The following is a 22,100-nucleotide window of genomic DNA, read 5'->3' on the forward strand; positions in this document are numbered from 1 at the left end:
CACCCTATAATAGGTCGTAAGTGATGAGTCAGGATCTTAGCTGTCATTGTTAAACAAGCATATACCACAGGGCTTTTTTTCTTTTCTTTAATATAAAACACTGCTTTTCTTAAAAGCAAAAGCAGATGAGTGATAGAAGAGAAGAAAGACCACACACAAAAAATAAAAACCTTCCAAGTCATTGTAAACCCAGTACATTGGGTTGACATGTAAACCTAATATGATCATCAAATCTGACCTTGAGCAAGGACTCCTCTTGCAATCTTGACCTGTATTTCATCAACACCACCACAAACTGTCATATTGTAAAAATTAAAAGTTAAAACAGACAACAAATATATGTAAAAGTATAATATATATATATATATTCACACACACACACACACACAATGTACCAAGTATATATCAAAATAGAAGATATAGATACCTGGAACTCCAATGTTGCTACAGCAATCATACCAGTCATTAATTTGAGACACTAGATACCAATTCAGATCATTCCCACTTAATATTTCCATGAAACTTTCCAACTTTCAACTACTTATTCTGAGAAAGGAAAGAGCATAAACACACATGCAAAAAGACTATTGTAAACACTGTTAATCACCAGCTCAAGAGATATACTTCTCCAATTGAGAGCTCTGACAAATTAAGGTAACTTCTACAACTGCAGTAAAAGCGATAATTTTTTTTTTCTCCAATTTAAAACATTTTTTATTTGAGTTAAGCATTTATACCTAACCACTGCAGGGCAAGAGAACTTTTGCCTCGGCTTAAATTCTGAAAAGCGTTCTCAAAATACTCAAGGTCACTTGACCAAAGACATTTTCTGATAAGGATTTATAGACTTCTCTCTTTTCTTCAGTAAAGTCACGTCCACAGATCTTTTAATGGGATTTCATCAATAACATGCAAGCCAGGAAAGCAAAATTACAGCTTAATATATAACTAAAGTGAAAGAGCTATACGCAGAGGTTGCTGCTAGAAGTACTGCAGTATATAATGCAAATCTCTTATAAAGAGAATTTTGCATTTCAGCTTTAGAAGTGTCTAGAGTGGAAACATGTACAAGACCAGATGACCACAAAGATGCTTAAGTTCCACAAGTAACATACCTGTACACTTTGCTTACAATAAAACCTGAGCTTTTGACCAAAAAGAACCTCCTTGAGCTGTGAACAGAAGGGAATTCTATCCACAAAGCTTCAATCTAGATGAAGACCCACAGTAGCCTCTGTGAACATTACTATGCTAATGAGAAAAAATATTTTAAGAAGGGATCCTGGAACACCAAGTGAGATATTCTGAAAGCATCTTGGAAAGATGGAACAAGATAATGCCATCTGCATCAATTTTCCCTTCTTGATTACTGCTTCCCTCCCATTACAGAGAAAAAGCACATAATTCTCCATTATTGTCACCTCATGGTAGCAGCTGCCTCGACCTCAATTATTTTAAAGAAGCAAACAATGAAAAGTAAAATTAGAATGATTTGTTATATAATAGTTATTAAGGCTTAGACACATACATTATATCAATGAAGCTTCAAAGGAGCAAGTTAATTTTCACTTGGCGTTTAATTTGCTGAGACATAACAAAAAGTTACGGACCAAACAGAACTATACCTCTGACAATCAGGATGGCAGCTAGTCACCAGGGCACATTTCTTTTCCATCCTTGCCTCTGCTTTCGCAATTCTATTTCCTCCCTCGGAGGAGAATGAAAACAAGCTCCCCTCACCCCATCCACATTTTGTTCTCTTTTCCCTAACCAGGAATCCACATAATCTCTGTTAAGGGAACAACTGAAAAGCCAGTTGCTACATATCTTCATTGTCTCAGCTAACAAAACATCATTTACTTTGGGGGTTTGTTTTGGCTTTTTTTGCTCAGCCTTCTCATTGCGTGCTCTGCAGGGTGGTTCCTTGTGAAGAAAACCTTACAGAACAGAGAGCAAATGTCATCAGGACTGATTCTAAAAGCCAAGCCTAAGACAACCAGGAGAAAACAAGGTGTGGAGAAGGCAGTCTGTCTCGGTTGTTTCCTGTTCTTAGCTATTCTTTCCAATTTGCTGCTTCCATTGACGCTGCTGCTGTTCCACTAGTCGCCATCAGCACCTCCAGGGACTATGAGCTCTCCAAGGACTTCAGCACAGTATTTACACTCCAGGGAGCAGCTGTTATTTACCAACTCCTGTCATGCACTTTTTAAATTGGTTAGTTAATTTATTCATATACTAGACATGATCCTATGCTCTGTTCTTTACACATTCTATTCCTATTTTATATCTTTTAATTCTGTAACTTGGACACTTGCTGCATATCTTTACAACATAATATCATTCTGTTTTGTGAAGACAACATTCATTAATCATTTGATGGGACTACAGACTTCTTACTCATTGGTCTACTATCCAGTAGCTTATTAGTCACACCTCCAAGCTCCCTTGCTGTTAGTTGTACAGCTACAATAATCAGACTTTGTATTTTGTAGGTCTGCACACTATTGCTTTAGCCCATAAGGTTGTTGGATTTGAGGGAGGAAAAAGGGGATAAGGGCCTTTTTTGTTGATGGGTCTGGAAGCCTTAAACATTCCTTCCAGTACCAGAGGAGGAAAAGTAATCTACCTTCCCAAGAAATTCTCAGTCTGTTGCAACTCAGGTATACAGGGTGAAGCTCATCCTTTCCTTCAATGCTTTAAAACAGGCAGAAGCTCAGCAAGAAAAGGAGCTGACCTAACTACCTGTTTTACAAAAGCATCTCTCTGTTCAGAAGAACAAAAGACAGGATATACTTAACAGATCTATCTTCAAATACCTGAGAGCTTATGAAATCTGTAATTGTCAGCATTCTCTAGGACTTCATGCAGATGCTTTATTCGGATGCAAAACACTCCCAAGGACAACTTGACTGTCCACTGTGAGTTTCTACAGAACCCTGCTTCTTACACTGGGCAAAGAGAGAGACACCAGAGAGAGGTTCACAGCCCTTGCAACACATATGCTAGTTAGTAGAAAGGATCTAGCAGTTCTGGCAGGATCCCCGAGAGTGCCTCCAGAAATCTCAGCAAAACAGCTCACCTACTTCAGGCCAAAACAAATCAGGTGCTTCCCTTTGCTACCTCAGTCAGACTTCTTATCACACCTCTTTATGACCACAGTTCCAGACTTAAGGTTAAATTCTTGCTTTCTGTACTCAATCTGTCCTTCTCCTCACATGAGAAATTAGTTTCTGAATGACAGAAAGGAAACTGGCGGGGGGTAAGATCAATTACAGAAAAGACCTTGTGTCCATGCAGATGGACTAGGACAAAAAGTTCAAATCTTGCCAGAGAATGAATGTTTTCACAGACAATCTTGGATTTTCTAAACTAGAGAATGCTTTTAATACCCTGAGATATTCATTTTCCCTTGAATGGCTTCATATTTTATGGCTGTATTAAAAAAAAAAAAAAAAAAAAAAAAGAAGAAAAAGCTTTTCCTGTCACCCTCCCAAAATTTGGTAGTTATTCTGAGAATCCCTTCTTGCTGAAGATTTGAAGAGAACACTTCTCCCTTCCAAACCAATATAAACTTCAGGTTCTTTTACCTGTGGAAGAGAAAGATTTACAAACAAACCAGAGTACTAAAACACTGGAGGAAAACAAAATCCCTCTGACAGTGTCAGCTACCTTGAATGTTTCATGGAGCTACTCCACAAGTCTTTAGGTGAGAAGTTAAAGCTTTTCAGTAAGAGCTGGCTGCCATAATACTCAAGTGAAAGAGCATGATTCAGACAAACTGTATGAATGAGCACTACTTTTCCCCACAAATCAGAGTGAATGGGCTACACATTTTCTGCAAAATTATCAGTATCAGTCTAGCACTGGTTACTTGGACACTGGAGGGAGATGTCTGGGGATCAGTGTCTATTGCAAGAGACACTACAGATTTTCTCTTTTGCCTGTTACATTGGAGCTCCCTGTGGATACTCCACACCTGTAGGTAATGCATGACATCTGCTACCAGTGTAAGGTTTGTACAAAACCACAAGTAGTAAGTGCTAGGGTTCCTCCACCATGAGCTCTTTTCTTGAGCATTTGCTAATCTACCTGCTATATTAACCATATCCTACTAACAGTCACCTACTGACACTTACCATTTACTATCAAAGACGACTCAAGGGGAGCAGGGTTTTGGGATCTTGAGGTAAAACCACAGAGAAAAGAAAAAGCAGACAGTGTCTGCCAAGGTTGTTTCCCCTACCCCGAGCTGCTTCCAGTGATCCAGAACCAAAAATTATAGACACAAAAGGAAGGAGCTTGCAAGTTCAAGTAAATCTTGGACAGCAACTGGCTGCCATCTAGCCAAGCAGGAAGCACACTGTTGATATTTTAAACCACAGAATGCAGCTTTGAAAACACAGCTTATAAAAAACACCTTGCAGGAAATTATTCTTACACAATTTTACTATAAAAATTACCTCAAAATCTGCAAGGAAAGTAATTAGTTTTAGTGATTAAACATTGTTCATAAGCAGATGTTATTGTATGGGCTCTTCTGAGTTGCAGTTTTTCGTACATGTTTCAGAAGGATCACTTTGGTGAAGTTAATAGCTATAGCACAGAGCTTGAAAGCATATTTTGATTATCAGCAATTAAGGCACATTTGTGAATTTTAAGCATTCAAAAGAGCACCTAAAAGGTTGCTGCTAGTCATTAAGTCAACATTAGCAATCATAGGAAAATTCTATTAGTTAACTGTGATACAGCATAGTATTGATAAAACCTGGGGTTTGTACTTTGAGTGAAATGAGTCTTCAGAAGAGAAAAGGCCATATTGCACTGGAACATGAATTACACATTTCAGTATGTGTAGCTTCAAGGATGAGGTTTCTCTCAGAACACATGGTGCTAGATAATGTAACTCTGAATCTTTTCTAATTTGTTTTTTAAAAATGATTCCATTACACCTGGGAATATATAAACACACACAGAGCCATTCAGAGTAGTCCAATATGCCATATAGTACGTACCCAAATTTCTGATGGACACTTCCAGTGATTCTTCCCTTTCACAACACTGCTTATACTTCCTTTCACCCCACTCCCTGGTAGCCACCTAGCTTGTAGTGTCCAAGCATAAAATAAAATTTTATTTCTGTCATTTAAACAATTCTCAGGTGTGTAGCATACACCAGAATAACCTTCAATTTTAATCAAAGTAGATATGGCTTCCCCATCTGACAGTCAATTCACCTCATATTCTGAAAAGCAAGTGAACTGTTACTGTCAAGGCTATCTAATCTTGCCATTCCTGAGCCTTGAATAAAGTGTACCTCTATGACTTGTGACAAAGCATTCCAAATCCACCCCATTGACTTCTTCTCATGTCCCAAAGCTGACTGTCAACTGGTTTAAGTTGACATCATAAACTTCACAGCACTGAAGTGATTCAACATACAGTACCATGATTTTGAGTAGCCAACTTATGACATACTGTAACATGGCTGAATTGCATTTATACAGCAACTTTTCCACAAATTCATGTGTTTTGTGTATGCTGGCCTAGACCTACCAATAAAACTGCAATTGGATAACCAGGGATCTCTGTGAGAAAAAGTGCAAGCAGTCATCCCAGAACACAGTAGATATCACCAGAAGAACATGGTAAGCAGTATGTGCAAGAACATTAAGACTATGCTTCTGAGCCAGAGACAAATACATGAACCATAATAAAAATCAGAAATAATTAATCAATTACAGGTATACATCTAGTACCTATAATACAAAGCTACTTTAAAGTATATGTCAAATTCAGGCAGATATAGTTAAGTTTAGCTTGTTGGATGAAATGTTGCTAGCCGTCATGTTATTAGCCGTATTTTAAAAGCATATTGTCAGAAACCAGAATTGCAACCAAGAAGCAGGTAAGCAGCTGTTTAAAAGCATCTGTGTAACACACACACAGTTTCTAAAGCATTCAAAACCTGCAAGCCAAGCATTAGTGATGGAGATCACAACAAGAACATGTAGCAAAAGCTGCTAGAGATCAGGTCTTTGTTAAATAACTAATGAGAGCTATAGTGTTCACTATTCCCATTTGTTGTAAAATCAAAATGTTGCTTGTATTTCTTAGTGTAGCATGCAGCACCTTGGGTGTTACACAAGGAGTTCAAGATTATAGTAAGTCCCTCGATAAAAGTGTATAATAATGTAAACTGAAAATATGTTTATATTATATATGTATATATATTATATACACACATAATAATATAAACCAAAACCACTTAAAATATACAAGCCATTTCTATGGTTACTTTCTCCTGGAGGGCATTTATGTAAGTACTTTCTGTACTTAATATTTGGAACTTGGCTACCCACTTAATATTACATTGTCATCTATTACCACTGAGAACATTCAAAAATATCTTCTACTTAATTTAATAAAAATAGCATTTAAGTGTGGGTTAACAAAATAGCCTATGTATCTTGGAAGCAGTAATTTGCATTATAAACAGAGTTGCAGAAGGTAACTGCACCTTGTCGCATGCAGGGTTTGCTATGAAGATCACTGCTGCACCAACCAGCCACCCAGAAACCGCACTGAAGCCAAGACCACTGAACAAGCAGCCGTGAGATGCGACACCCTCATCTGAAACAAGATATACTAAAGTATGCTTTCTTTAAAGCTTCATTTTCAACCTGTCAACTCCAAATTGAAACCACTGCGGTATTTGTGCTTTAATTATGAAAGAAAACACCCTTGTAGCTTAAAAAAAACGTAGGTAAGTGTATGACATGCTATGCTGGTTTATATACATATATAAAACAGAACAGTTGAATTCTGTTTTACGTACAAAATTAAGTGACAGTTTTGAAGACATACAAAAGCTGGAGACTGAATTCCCTTCAAATCTGACTTCTTTCAAGCTCCTTTGGGAGCCTACCATTTACTTAAAACGTAATGAAATATTTTAATAACTGTAAAGAGTAATCTTAGCTTCTCTGCAATTGCTTAAGAAAATGAATGCTGCAGCAGTCTCTGAATGTAGCTATCATAGGCACTGTATTATCCCTAATTCATAAATTGCCATTTATTAAATGATTGAAAATTATTGTCTTTGCACATGCTTAATTAGTACTAAACTACAGGCCAAAAAAAAAATTAACAAAAAGAAGCCACGTTTGCATCATTTATATTTTTCAGATTTGGAGGGGAAAAAAAATAATCAGAAATCATGAACCAGGTTCACTCTTGGCATAACCCGCATGGACAAATGGTGTAATTTCAGTAGAACATTTGCTCTATGATTCCCATAACAACCTTAATTCTCCCTGCCCGGGTATCTGGATGACTCAACCTTTGCGTGAATACAAATCAAATGCACAGAACAAGGTATAGTTTAGGAAGGTGTAACTTATATGCACTCTTAGTGACCTCAAAGATACTGCAAAGGCAAGGCAAAGATTCAGAGAAAACAAGAGTATTCAACTCATGTTTATGTGATATAATAATTATTGGTTTATAGTATTAGAATAATTTACTTTTCCTCATCCCCAAAGTGAGACAGTTAATGCTACTTACTGAATAATTTTTATAAGCACATGCATTTTTACTACTTAGGAAGTAACTAGACTGACACTCCCAGAGATTTAAGCATCCCATTTATCCCCTGAGGAGACCTGTTTTTATTGATCTTCACAGTACTAACTTCAGGTAAAATAACCAGACGTAGGAGATGAGACTTCTACAGACAAGTTAAATGGCCTCCAAAGAAACTGCCACAGAAGATACCAAATAATTTCATCTGTTCCATATGCTCTAAATTTGCTTTTTGTCTGTAAGGATATGGATAGCCAATCACAGTTAGCCAGAACATTTCTGCATGCTTGCACAGGTATTTTCACTCTGTATGAGGCACACACATTCCTAGAATTGGGATTAATATCAATTCAGAAGAAAGTGCAACAATAACATCTGCAGCCGCGCCTCTCAGCTCTCGTGTTAGGTTTGAAACTGGTATATACTGTTACAGGTTTAATGCCCCTAAACAAATTATAATGGTTCCTGTTAAAACACAGCTGGGAGCAACCCTTTCAATATCAGCCAGCTCAGCTGCAATTAAGCTGTTAAACATACCTGCAACACAAATTTGTATCGCAATACTTCTCAATTCAAAAAGTGTTTCTAAGCACAGTTAAATAGCAGCAGCTGTAGTATAACTTACACAAGCATGTTCTATGCCAAATAAATATCAACAGCTGAATTAAGACTTAAGGCCTCATTCACTTTCTATTGACTTCAGCAGACACAGAACCGACCCAAAGGTTTTCTGCTGTCTCTTCTTCACTACCACTAGCCAAGAAGAAATCATTGCTTTCTGAGAAACAGCTATGGTTTTGGGTTGGGGTTTTTTGCAAGCACTTTTTCATTATCTGTTTTAGAGTGGAGGCATTAGTCACTGTTTTCCACACCCTGCTAATTAAAATGAAAAATCTGTGACAACGAGTTTGCCAACAAATGGATGTGTAATACATACAACACATATAAAGTATAGATATAGTGGTATTAAGATGTAACCTTTTAAGTAACATACCTCATTTTCTGACCAGCATCCATCTATAGTAACAGATTACCTATTTTGCATATGATATGATGCACTTGATTAAAAATGATCAAAAGGATGACCCTTTACCTTTAATTTATTATGTATAGTGGAGGGTGGGAGGAAGATATTTTAAACACAAGCCCAGGAAAAACTGGAGATCTATAACTAACAAAGGTTCCTCCTCTGTGTTCTTTTCCTTCTCTTTCCAAAATTGCCACTCACTGTACCACAATATTATTTGTCCAAATAAACAGAAAACAGGATACTTAGATTTCAGAAGTGAAACGCAATAAACACTTTCTGCAGTATCTATAAACTACCAAGATGAAACTCCCCCATCAGTCCAACTGGGAAATCTATAGAGTGTATTTACTACACTAGTTTTGAAGTGTAGGAAGACTCTAGTTAAAAGAATCAACCACAAACTGCCCAAAGAAAACACCACAAAGCCACCTTTTATACTAAAACATGTCTAGAAGGAAAAATAGACGGGATTTTACATAACTAGTTTTAAATGTGCCTAGCAAAGGCACAGCAGCACAGACTTCAGCCGTCCTATTGCAGCTACAGTCCATTGTTATCAGGCCTCTCCCTGATAAAGCACCTACATTACTAGGCCAGAAAGACTGACCTTAGAACAGTTTAGCAGTCCATCCTACATTGACGCCTTTTTGTTAGGTCAATATGATGAGGCCATCTCCATCTTCTAAAAGCAAATATTTGACTTATTAGCCATGCAGTGCTGAAGGTCATCTTTGTCACAAAACTAGCTCTCATCTTCCCACACTCCAAAATCAAGATGAGAACTGTCAGTAACAGCAACAGATCTAATGTATAGCACTTCTCCCTGCTTACACAGAAGTTTATCAAACTAATCAAAATTATACACCTACTTTCAAACACCTCAATTATTAGTAGGATTTCTTTAAACGTTCTTTGTGCATATTTCACACTCCTTATGTATTATGTCCTGTTCAAGGATCTGAATCAATTTTTTTACATGAGCCCTTATCACACAACCTCGCATAACCTCAATGCTGTGCCAAATACTAAGAGCTACAGCATTCTTTTTGCTAGAACTGGTATTAGATTGATCTTATCCATTGACTGTTTTATGTACATACAACAAAAGGAAACAAAAGCAGGATTAAAAAAATTAAGTAAAAAGCAAAACTTGACTTTTTGAAAGCTGAAAAGTAAAATTTGGCATGGAACAAAAGTCATCAGTTTTTCCCCATACTTCCAGCTTAAATACCAGTTATGAAATTTTACCATCAACATATTCACAGCTTAGTGTATGTTTTTGTGTGTTTGCACATATGAAAGTCCTGCAAGTTTGAATGCTTCCCTGAGTGGTTTAAGTACTGCATCTGCTTTTCACCTACAATGCTGCCTGTGCAGTGCTATAATTCTATAACAGAACAAACAGTTCTCCACGGACAACAGCATACTTTTTCGCTAACAGTAGCTAGTCACAGTTCCTAATTTTGCTATCCAAATATTACAGTGACCTGAAAACATTCACTTCTCACTTGAAAAATCCCCCAAGTGCTTTAAAATAATCTTTTTCTCCTAGTAACCACATAAAATTGGACAATTGCAGCCCCACAAAATTGCAGGTAAACCTCACTTCATGAAGCCCTAGGTGCAAATCCTAGATTTTCCTATATTGTAAGGGAGAAAGCAAAGAACTATCAGCTAGTTGCATAATTCTGGCAGGAATCAAACAGTAACCACGTTTATATACGGCAAAGGACATGCAAGAAGCAGTAGGACTGTCATCTTACCAAAAAGCAGTCCTTTCCAATTTCTGGAACTGCCCACTGGCACATAAAATAGATGTCACACTGGCAGAGGCCCCATGAAATCTGGATCTCACTGTACCAGATGTTTAGAAACACATGCTGATGACTAGTCCACTGTAGAGTATCAAAAGTTGTAACAAACACCACATTTCTAAGGGATCAGAAATTCCTCTACCGACTTTTTAAAACTATGGAAAAAAATATTTCTCTAGACTTCTTTTGGTTAAACTCCATTTAATTTCTCTAAACTTCTGTAAATAATCAATGTAAGTTACTACAAAATGTTCACATACTGCAATTCTTGCCTCTTTAACAACAATGGTAACACTGGCAGAGTTCATACAATAGTCAGACGTTCTCAGCCAAAATAAACACCATTCCAAGATGAAGTGTGCCACTATTATTTAGCTCAGTGACAGCTAAAATTTCATATGAAGTGTGATGTGGCCACTTGGCTTTATGTTCCAGTTAATTTTAATCGCCTGCAGTAAAGAATTCTGCAAGCATAACTCTTATCACAAATTGCTAAGAGGATAATAGTATGTGTAGTTTAAAAAACATTATTCAATTTCAGGACACACACACTTAGGTTACCATAAAATCACTTACAAAAAAAAAAATAAGTTGAAAACATCTCTTTAATCTAAGTTATGGCCCAAATAGAGAGGTAGGATCTTGAATAATTCTGCATAAAATCCAACACATAGCAGATCAGCTCTCCTAAATTAACGTATGGTGAATTTTAGTTTTGATGTAACATTTCATAAATCAGTACAGACTGGACTATTAACATCAAGTTAATATAAGCAAAAATCTGATTTAACAGAACAATATTATTTTAAACAAAAAATTACATTATGATGAAAAGTAATACTCCTGAGCTCCTTTTCAATTCAATGCTATACAAAAGTAACTGGAGTATTAAATGTAAAGTTTTTATAGCAGTCAAAAGCTCCATCTTCATGTTCAATTTTAACTTACCAAAATTTTGAAAAAAGGTGAAGTTGTAATTTCACAACAGAAACACTTATTACATGGGTCACTTTGGAGACCTACACAGTTGCTTTTACTACCTTCACAGAATTTTGCATGTCAGTTTGGTGCTAAATAGACCTCTTTGCTATAATCTGTTTTACACTAAAATTCTCTATGCTGTCAAAAAAATAAATAAATCAGCCATAACAAACAACAGAAGGAAACAACATTTTGTTTATTCTTACTATGAAAGGAAAAAAGGGGAAAAAGAACAACCAAGTATTACCAAATATCATTGCATTATGTCAAATATAGGAGTACATTTTGTCCTATTTGCAGGATGGAGATACACTTAACTGTTTCCAAATAACATGGCCAAATCAAGAAAAACTCATCCAGAATTGAGTAGCAATTTCAAGTTCAGCACTTCCCAGGGACATTGTCCAAGCTAGTGAAGGCCATATGTCCCACGTGAAGGATACCCCTTTTGCAGCATTCCTGTTTTTCACAGATCTCTCTATATAATATTGTAGTATTACCATAAAATAGTTCTAAAATTTAAAAAATACACACTTCTCATTTTCCAGAAGCATATTGACTCTTTCCATTGATTCGACTACAGTATTTTACAAGATGTAAAATTAGTTCATGTAGTCTTTACAGTACAACGACAACAAAAAGTTTATTTGCATGTCAAAGCTTCAATGACTTCATTTTATAAGGGGAACACAGATCTATAATCCCTTTGCAGTCTGTTCCCTTCATCCAAATCATACCAAACAACTTCCAAACAAAAGCAAAGATTTGGGTGTTGAGGAGGGGATTAATTCTCTCTTATTGTGCTTTTAGTTCCTATTTCTCCTCACTTCAGATTAAAAAAAAAAAAAAAAAAAGACTAGAACAGATTTAAGTGCACTTTTGTGAAGGCCTCTGGACCCATCTCTTTATTCATAAATTTAACAAGGGAGGGTAAGATCCAACAGTCACCATTGACTCATATAGGGAACAAGAATATTCCCTGAAAAAAACAGGCAGCATATACCCAAGTTAATGTATTCACTCTGGAAAAGGGGGGAGAAGGAAATGCACAGAGCATGCCATTGAAATGAAATCTGCTTCCTTAATCTGGAAAAACAGATTTATCCTTTCACAAGATGGAAACAAGATCAGTCAAGCAGCCACTTTTTACATGAGACTGGGAAAGAGGGCAGAAGGACTATTTTTACACTGATAGGCTCTTTAAGAAGCAGCACCCACACACAAAAATCCAATACACAAAAAGGTAAAGTTCACATACTTCCTTATAAAATTTTCTTATGCATTGTTTATCTTGGTACCATTTTCCCTCCCTGAAAAACACTAATTTCTTTTAACCTTCAATCATTACCACATGTTCAACATCTAAGATTTTTTTTATTGCAGCCCTCTAAGTTGTTCTCACAGGTTTTGGTGTTGCAGCTGAGGTGTCACTCACATCAAACATAGCAAAATAATCATCGTCCATGATTACAGATTAAAGTCCTGTAATATTTACCTTTTTGGACTGACATTACATTGCAATAGACTGCAAACAAATGAGTCAGCAATGCCCAGGCCTTTTCTGCAGGGATGATACCTAGCCACTTATTCTCTGTTTTACTATAGGCTAGTCTTTATTTCTTCCTTCCCAAGTGTAGTTTTTTGCATCTGTTGACTTTTTCCCTTCCCAACTTATTATGATCAGCACATATACTACGTCTCTCTTTTAAATTCTTTTCAGCCCTACCCAGCTTCATTTGACTAAACTGCAACAGCTCCCACTGTGTATTTTATTAATAGGTTTAAGGTGTACTCTGAATTCAACCTATGAGAGCAAATACATTTAGTAAGGTAGAAACAACTTGGGGGACACGACTGGTAGGCAAAGACAAGACATTCTCATGAAAAACAAACAGATGTGTGTTTTCTATAATGTAAAGAAAACATGGGTGACCTTCAGACAGCATGCTCTTCAGAGCAAGGAAAGATTATCGTAATACAATAGAGGATACAAGGGAAGTTTTTACTTTTAATATTACTAGAACAAAAACAAGCATTCTTCATCAGGAAGCGTAATTTGAGTCTTCATTGTGAGCACACACTAAGAATTTATTCAAACTCTTAATATGAAAGGTCTCCATTTATAAAACATTTAGGGAGTGTAAACTTAAAAGCAGACTCTGGAGATTGCATCTTGATATTTTAGTTATTTTATATGGGTAGATATTTTAAACCCATGTGATAAAAGAATGCTTTAAAGCAGCTAGGCTGCCAACAGTTTCTTTGGTAGAAGGGGTGGGAGGGGAACCTACAAAGGCACTATTAGAGAATAGCAAGAAATTCAGACAAAGCAAAAATAACAAGGGATGAAAGAAAGGTAAAAGTGAGTTCTGTGAAAGTCTGCCATACTATTTAGGCTTAAAACTCTGTACTATCTTTGTTGTCTGGAAGACAGATTAAAATTGGTGTATAAGTTATACTTCTTAAAACCTGGTAAACATGCTTTGAAAGAAACATACTTTCTTGTTTGCTTTTCATGTGTTTAACATGGACAAAGCATTCTTCCATCACAACGCCACCAACATAAACTTAACAAAGTTAAGACTATAGCCATAAAGAAACAAGCTGCTGAGTGGGGAGGGCTGTGCCTTCTTTCACATTCATTCAACAGACATTCAAGTTAGGGGTTTTTTTCTAGTTATATTTAAATGCTTCAGGACCCTCTTTCCAATCTAAAAGGTTTTGCTGCATGCAGCTTAAAAGAGATGTTCCTCCAGCACTGCAGCACCACTGCAAAGTCTGGGAGCTGTGGCCAAACTACTTCCTCTTTTAAGCACGTGGACACGCTAATTTTAACATCAGCATAAAAAAGCCTGTATACACCAGACTTTAAGCTGAACCAGAACTAAAGATCACCTTTTGCTCAGCAAGGGGATCAAAACAAAGCAGTCAAACATAAAGTAGGAAACAAAGAGAATTGTTAACTTGTCAGACTTGATTGCTTATTCTAAAGGAAAACAAGCATTTAGACGTTATAGCAAAACAGCAGATTTTTCTTTCTTACCTCTCTGACTTCATGGAGTTGACCAGAACGCTGGCTCTTCGCTCTTCGAGCAGCTGCAGGTGATTTGTGATGTGTAATGGTTACAACAGTTGGCCCACTTTGATTCATATGTTTCTGGCCACTAGGAGATGCAGAATTAACTGTCCCAGGCGGCAGAAGAGATGAGCTTCTACTTCGTGAGGATGAAATGCTCTAGAACAACCAATGGGATGTTGATATTAGCAACCTTTACACAAGTAAATAATTTACAATTCAGGCTACAGATTTGTGCTGCTCTACTTTCCTCACAAACCTAAATCTGGAGGTGTAACTGTGCTCAGGACTGATTTATTCCTTCTGAACCATCTGCATTGCTCAGCAGGGATCTCCTTGGAAACATTGTGGCTACTGCCTTTGTGTCTTGGCTTGTCTGAAATTGGCCTTAACAAAAATCTTCACAAACTCTTACCTATTAACATGCTGCTAAGTTCTTACAACCATACTTTTTATGAAAGATTAGAAAGGATTTTGCAGACAGAGTAATGACAACACCAACACAAACATTTTTTATGAAGCCATTGACCTATAGTTCACCAAACTGGTATGAACAGCAAGAAAAAAAAATGTTAATGCTTTCACCTAATGAAATTCTGAAACAGTGCAGTGCTGTTTTCAACTTCAGAGGACCTGCAATTTTGGGAAGGCCAATCCACACACCAATTAAACATTAACATTTAAAACAAAGCATGCCTTAAAGAGTCAACATGTTTTGGACTAAGCTTGGGATAAACCCTAAATACAAAAGCGCCAGAAATAAATCTCCAACAGTAGCTGCAGTGTGAATGCTCATAACATACAAACTATAAAATCAGTCTGAACATTCAAGAACTTTCTCTGTTCTTATCTAACCATTTGTCAGTGTTGCCATCTTGGTTTGTTTTCTGCAGCCCTCAAACCCAAGTTTTCTTGGAGGTCTTTAGGACAGCAATTCTCAATCAAGCTCAGATGTGCACTAGAGCACCATGGGACATCATATATAGAAGTGCAATATAAAAGAGCTGTTCCTTTCTATTTGAACTGTTGATTGCATCTGTAAGGTTACAGCTGAAACAGAGTAACTCTTACCTCAGGAAACAGAAACCACTTCAGAGAGTGACATTTAATAGCACTTTCTTAAGGTGAGGTATATATATACAGCCCTACGGGTGAAATACCATTTCACCTCTCCTACAAACCCTGCACAACTAATGATGGCTGCCTTCAACATTGCTAATACAGTTACCATCAACATTGAGGTACCACTCATGAGTCTGCTGGCAAGTGCACAAAAGTATTACTTGGGTGCAATCTCTCTTCTTATCCCTTACAGGTCAAACTTTGCAATCCTGGGGTAATTTCATTAGAAGACTTAAAATCCAATGTGGACAGGTTCTACCTAGCACTGGAATTAAAGTCAGGCATCATGTTACCTACACTGCCTGTAAATGACAAGGCAGATTATCTGGCACTGCCAAGAAGGAAGAGTGAAATAAATTACATGATCTCTCTGCCACCCCCACACAAAACTAGACTTCAGACTTTTTGAGGCATTTGAAGGTCTAAAAAATGGGTTATCACATTCCCAGTGTGCAAAGAGCTGCTATACTCATAGAAATTAGCATTATTCCATGGGTCTGGACTTACATTTACAAATACTTCCAAGAATGATGGACTGACTCTGTTTTTGCAATGAATATATTCTCTACTACCATGACTAGTAAGATTATAATAATAAGCATCTGTAAAATCAGACATTCAAAAACTATCCATCCTGCTGATAATTCAAAATTGCACTAAAACTGGATTTGACTCTAAGGAAAAAAAAAAAAGGCATGAAAAGCATGGTGAGTGGAATTTGTCAGAAGGGCACAAAAGGTTGCCAGGTTTTTAACTCATCTTCCATTTGAAAAAGCATTGCTTAGACATAACTACAATTAAATAAGAGCCAGAGGAAAAGGTATTTGGGAGAAGGAAGGGGATGAGGGAAACTGGGTGCAATTGGATTTCCTTTTTTAAATAGAAGTTTCACAGAAAAAGGCTACCCCTAGTATATAATAGCAGAATATACTTACTGATGTTTCTTTTTTAAACTGACTAGCATCAGAATACTTCTAAACTAAATTTAGAGTGCAGAAGAAGAACAAGGTAATTTCTTTTTTTTTAGCATAAAATGAACTTATCTTCCAGTTTAATAAAACTTATTTTGTTTTTAGAATGAAGTTTTCTGAGAATGACTGACACTCTAGTATCATGCAATCACAATATTAAAAATACATGACTGCTACTTTCATATAGCTAAACTGATCCTAAAACTCAGATAAACAGCAGCAATGTAAAACAGTGAGTTTAGCCATTAGTTTTGCTTCAAAGAAAACAACATTCTGTGAGAAGGGAAGTTTTATTATGTTTGATTTTCTTAGGGGTGGGGGAAGTTATAGATCTGCAAATAACAAAAGTAACATAAAACAAATATGTAAAAATCCATGCACTGTTTCTGTTTAAATACAGAATCAGGAAGGAATTCTAGGAGAGAGTTGGCTTTCAGAAAACCAACTGCCAAAATAATCTCATTTAACCAGCACACTTTGAGAAGTATGTTCATAAATTGAAATGCATGTACATTCTAAGTTAATATCTGTATCACTGATATTATTTGGCATTTCAATGCTATTTTTCCTCAAGACTGTTTCAAACTGCAGTGGACTATCTGCAGCTGACCCTTGGATCACAACACACACCTTGATTGCAGCTCACACCTCACATTTTCTCTCATCACGTTACCTAACATAGTACACCTTTTACCAAACCCCACTTATACTGGGAGTCATAAAAGCTGCTAGCTAGCTGTGATTTTTTTAACTGGCTTTGTATCACAAATAAGTAATGAACACATTTCCAAGAAACAGATATGCCCATCATTTTAGGAGTCTCTCAATCCAGATTAGATTTTTTCTGTGCAAGATTTGCTCTGTTTCATAACACAACTCACTGGGCTACATCAACTACACTCCTAAACTGTGACTTGAGGCAGAATAAAGACCAAATGCGTTGGGACCACAACGCATTTAAGATGGCTTTTCGTTAAGTTTTGCAAAGGCCTGTGGCAGCTCACAGCAACTGTTGGTGGACAGTCATTTAGGGCGTGGAGTTTGGGAATCAGTGGAGCAGGAGAGAAAATCAGGAAGAACAGCCCACCTGTAGTTTCAGTGGCAGGTGGTGCTCAAGAAGGCTGTCCTGCTACAGGGTGCGGCGGTGTGCTCTCCCCTCCCGCCCCCCAACCTGACCTGTATTTCCCGTAACCCTGCTCAAGCGATAACCACCAGTGGCAGTCGTGATGGATGTGTCTGGTCGTGATGGCTGCATCCGGCTCAATGTGGACTCAGGGGAGACAGATAACAATACAATAGCCGAGGGCTAATTTGAACAACGCACCTGCCTAACCACAGCGCTCGTCAATGTCTGACTCAAGCCAAATTTGGAAGAAAATAACACCTGTAGTCAGTAAGTAAATATGAGTCAATTATCTTACTCCATAAATAGTGGACAGCCCAGGGCCCGTTGAGCTCTCCTGCATGGTAGCGCGCTGCATGCCAGGATCTCGCCTTGAGTAGGGACACCTCTCAAGATTATTCCTCAAGGTCGAGAGAGTCCTTGCTGCAACAGATTCTCAGTAAGTGATAAATAGCATGCTAAACTTTGAAATCTGAGCTAAGTGATGGAAAGGATTGATTGCGCATATATAATCCTTTAGACATAAACTGTTGACCAAGTCTGGATCCAGCTGCGCCTAAACTTCCCTCTGAGAAGGAGTTTAGAAAGCAAGGGGATCCATTCTGAACTTCATGACTCAACAGGAGGGTCTCCCCAACAGTTTTGTCTGACCCTGTCCTCTATGCAGTAAGTATCAAGTGAACCTCGCCATCAAATCTTGTTAAACCACAGTTGCATTTACTATCAAACACTGTTAAACTGCTGTTTTGTATCAATAAGCATATTGCTACTTCTCTCTTACAAGTGAAGAGCATCACTCCATCCACGACACAGGGACGCTAGGTAAGCTCAAATCTCTACATACACAAGTTCACAGCCTGGCAAGGGCTGACCATATCACGCTGCCTGGTGTGCCTGACATTCAGCTGCATGCCTTGCCCTACAATAGTGCTATGTGATCTCTAGGGAGTGATAACCTCTGCCAGTGAGCCTCTTCTAGAGTCCTCTCCTTCCCCTCTCAGCACAGTATACCAATCCTATGCAGCTCACTGAGCCAGGAAGATTGGCAATCTTGAATTAGCACGTACAGCCATGGTCTGTGCCAAATATCAGAGGCAAATACATTGGTTTGAACAGCTCCTACAGGTCTATAAGCAAGTTTTCCTCACCTTTTCATTTTCTGTCCCTTTATACTCTTCATCCATCTAGCTAGCCAACGTTTCCGACCAACGTGCCAGAAAACTCCACCAGCCCAGGACAGAAATCCTGTAGCATCTAATTAGGGATTATTCTTTAGAGGACGTCTGTAACATGCAAACCCTAAATGAGCTCAGCACCAGGACCTCTGGCTACCCATGAAACTACCCTTAGGCAAGGCCTCATGATAAATAAAGAATTCCAACTTACAACTTGCAAAAGCAGTCACAGACAAAGTGCAGGTGAATGTCTGCAGGAGGCAGTTTCTACAAGCCCCCAAAACCTTTTGAAGTGGGGTTCCACTCCTCAATGCCACAGAGAACAGCAGCAGAGCACTGTGCCTGCTCCATCCAAGGAGACAGGGGCAGCAGCTAATTCCTTCTGACAGTTTCTTCCTGCCACTGCCAGAAGAAGCCTCTCCACGAACTACACACTTAGCCCCTTAGGCACGTTTGAATTTCACAACACATTGTCAACACCTATGTCCCAGCCAAATACTTGACTCCTCTTTTGCAGAACTTCTTCAGATTAAACACGGGGAGTGACAAGCATCTCTTTTGCACTGATACACAGCTGTGCAAAAATAAAAATTTTCCATTTTTGTTAAAATGTTAAAACCTATGTGATGTTTTCTACAGCTAAAAACACTCTAATTACACATCATACTACAACAGTCATTAAAGTCACTCTCCCAGGAAATCAAAGCAATGACAGTAACTCATGGATCTTTATTACTTAACCCCTGCTCTTCTCCCTAGCGCTGCTGGTATGACTGATCTGCCCCTCTTAACTTTCATCATATCTTGTTTTCTTTGGACCTACTGCTTTCTGGTTTGCAAATAAATAAATAAATAGATAGTGAAATTCTGATGAAAGGAAGACATAAGCTCTTCAACAATTAGTAATGCATAGTGCCAATAATGAGTCAAGAAATCCACAGGCTGAAGCATCCCAAAAGGATTACAAATATTCTTTCCTGAGGCTACATTTTACCATTGCTCCAACAGTTTTCCTGCTAATAAAATGAAACTAATAAAAGAATAATAAAGCAGCTAATAAAAGATTAATTTGTAACTTGTGTTCATCTTGGTTTTATGACCTAAAGCTAGTTAAAGTATGCTTAGCTAACAAAGATTTGGGTTAAGATTTTTATCTTAGTAGACTGTCCATCTCCAAGATAAAAAGGCAGTATAATGAATGCTTCCATTTGGATATCAAAAATCCTAACAATTAAAATAACATAATTGTAGAACAGTAAGTTCCAACTATACTAATGTTTTCATGACTCATTCTCCCTGGAGATTGCCCTTCCTGCTCACAAAGAAGCTTAAGTGTTTTTCACCATTTACCAGAAGCAGTTTTGTTTATTTTGAAAAGTAAATGCAATGTTCCAGAAATCAGTAAACTAATTTCTGAAGTGAATTGTCATATCTGTTTATGGCTGATAATCATCATTTTCACAGGCACTGTGCCACAGATGTTTTCTACAGAATAACACATACTGAAATGGCATTCCTTTACTCCTCTGCATATATACCACAGAACCAATCCCTGCATGCTGCTTTAGAGCAATGAGAAGTCACACGCTATCAGAAGTAATTACAATTTTGAGACACCACCATTCAGTATTTTAATTCCCATCTACTTCTTTTCCAATGCATCCTAAGTAAACAAACACTGATAAAAGAAAAATACAGACAGAGATCTGTTTCATTTACATTATAATCATTTACAAATATTAAAATGTAAATGACTGAATCTACATAACATCCAAACTTCAGCACTGCAAAGGGAAAAGCTTACGATATGCTTTGCACATTTGTGTAAAGCACCATCTATGGTACTAACTTTTCTGACAGAATATTATAGTGCTTAATTATTTTCAGTAAGGCAATATATGCATCTGCTTTCAAGCAAGAGACTATGATAATCATTCCATCATAATATCTTTTCTTTGTCAAAAATCATTTGAGCAAGCTCATGTTCAGTCCTAAACGGAATTCTTTTCCATTTCTGTAGAAACTGAAAGCAGAGAGCTGTGAGCAACTCTAATCTTCATGCAGCTTCCAAAGCGAGGAAAAAAGGTGTCAAACACACACATAACTACAGCCAAGCACTGCTTCCTTCTCAGCATCACCACTGTAAGGATTTCCAAAGCATGTTTTAATTAGAAGCACCATTCTTTAATTGACTTCTCTAGGTCAGGGATGAGAGGAAGAAGCAGACAGGCATACCAAAAGAGGAAATAGTGAACTTGCCCAAAAGGAGAAGAGGCTTGATGTGCGTAAAAGACCCAAAACAACACTCACGAAGACTTGAAACTTTCACTAAACTTGCTTTATGGAAGCAGTTATCATGCAGACATTAAAAATACCCAGTGAATAATCCATTTGAAATTTAAAGGTATCTCCGTGGACATTCATTAATAAGGCAAGAAGAAACCTGATAAAACCAAAGATCTATGATAGCCATTCTTTCAGCTGTGGAGAAAAATTACACATCTGCCTCATAGGGATTTGATAAAAGTGTTGACCTCAAACTTCCAGGCATTACTACAGGTGCTGTTTCACATGACAGCTAAACTGCTACTGCAGTTGCCACCAAAAAGGGCAGGTTTGGACTTGTTTCTCCACCAGCTCTCCATGCTGGCTCTGAGGCCCATTTTGACCTCATGGATAGCCATTCCGGGGAGTTAAACCAGAAAAGAAACAGAGATGTAGACACACATACAGATTTTCTGTGGATTCAGCTCCCCAAGCTGCCTTTCCAGAGGGCTGGATGATGGTTATAACAGGCACCAGGAGCACTGCTTGAGGGGAAAGAGAGCAGGATGGCACCTCACGGAGGCATGCAGTCATCAGGGTGGCTCAGTTTTAAATATGAAGCCTCAGACTAAACCAGAGAAAGGTTAGGTTTTGGGCAGATCCATTTCAGCCATCCTCCATCCAGGAGGAACAAGAGAACAGAGCTTTACCATCAGGGGCTGCTGGAAGCAGTCCAGTTTCTCCTACGTTAGTGCTCATCCGATTCTTCAGTGAGCTGGTCAGAAAGCTAAGTCCTTTTTAGTAGGATGTCGTTTCTTCTGTTTCTGATGCCCAAGCTAACACAGAACCAGAAACACAACAGAGCCCACACAAAGGGTGGCAGCAGAAGGAAGGGAACTGGACTGCCATTTACAGCTGAAGGGAATTAGCAGCTGAGTTCAGCTGAAACATAAATCCACACC

At 37.8% G+C, this 22,100-nt stretch overlaps 1 protein-coding gene across 2 annotated transcripts in view; it reads right to left on the reverse strand.

The window, feature by feature from the left end:
• The window catches only part of OSBPL10 (oxysterol binding protein like 10), a 127,113-nt gene that overhangs the window by 60,791 nt on the left and 44,222 nt on the right, over window positions 1-22,100 (reverse strand). For both annotated transcript variants that reach the window (XM_075053105.1, XM_075053098.1), the window contains exon 4: window positions 14,450-14,641. In XM_075053105.1, the coding sequence (XP_074909206.1) occupies window positions 14,450-14,641 (192 nt within the window). The remainder of the gene's footprint in view (window positions 1-14,449; window positions 14,642-22,100) is intronic.

This window comes from Buteo buteo, chromosome 2, assembly GCF_964188355.1.
Source record: "Buteo buteo chromosome 2, bButBut1.hap1.1, whole genome shotgun sequence".
Taxonomy (NCBI): Eukaryota; Metazoa; Chordata; class Aves; order Accipitriformes; family Accipitridae; genus Buteo; species Buteo buteo.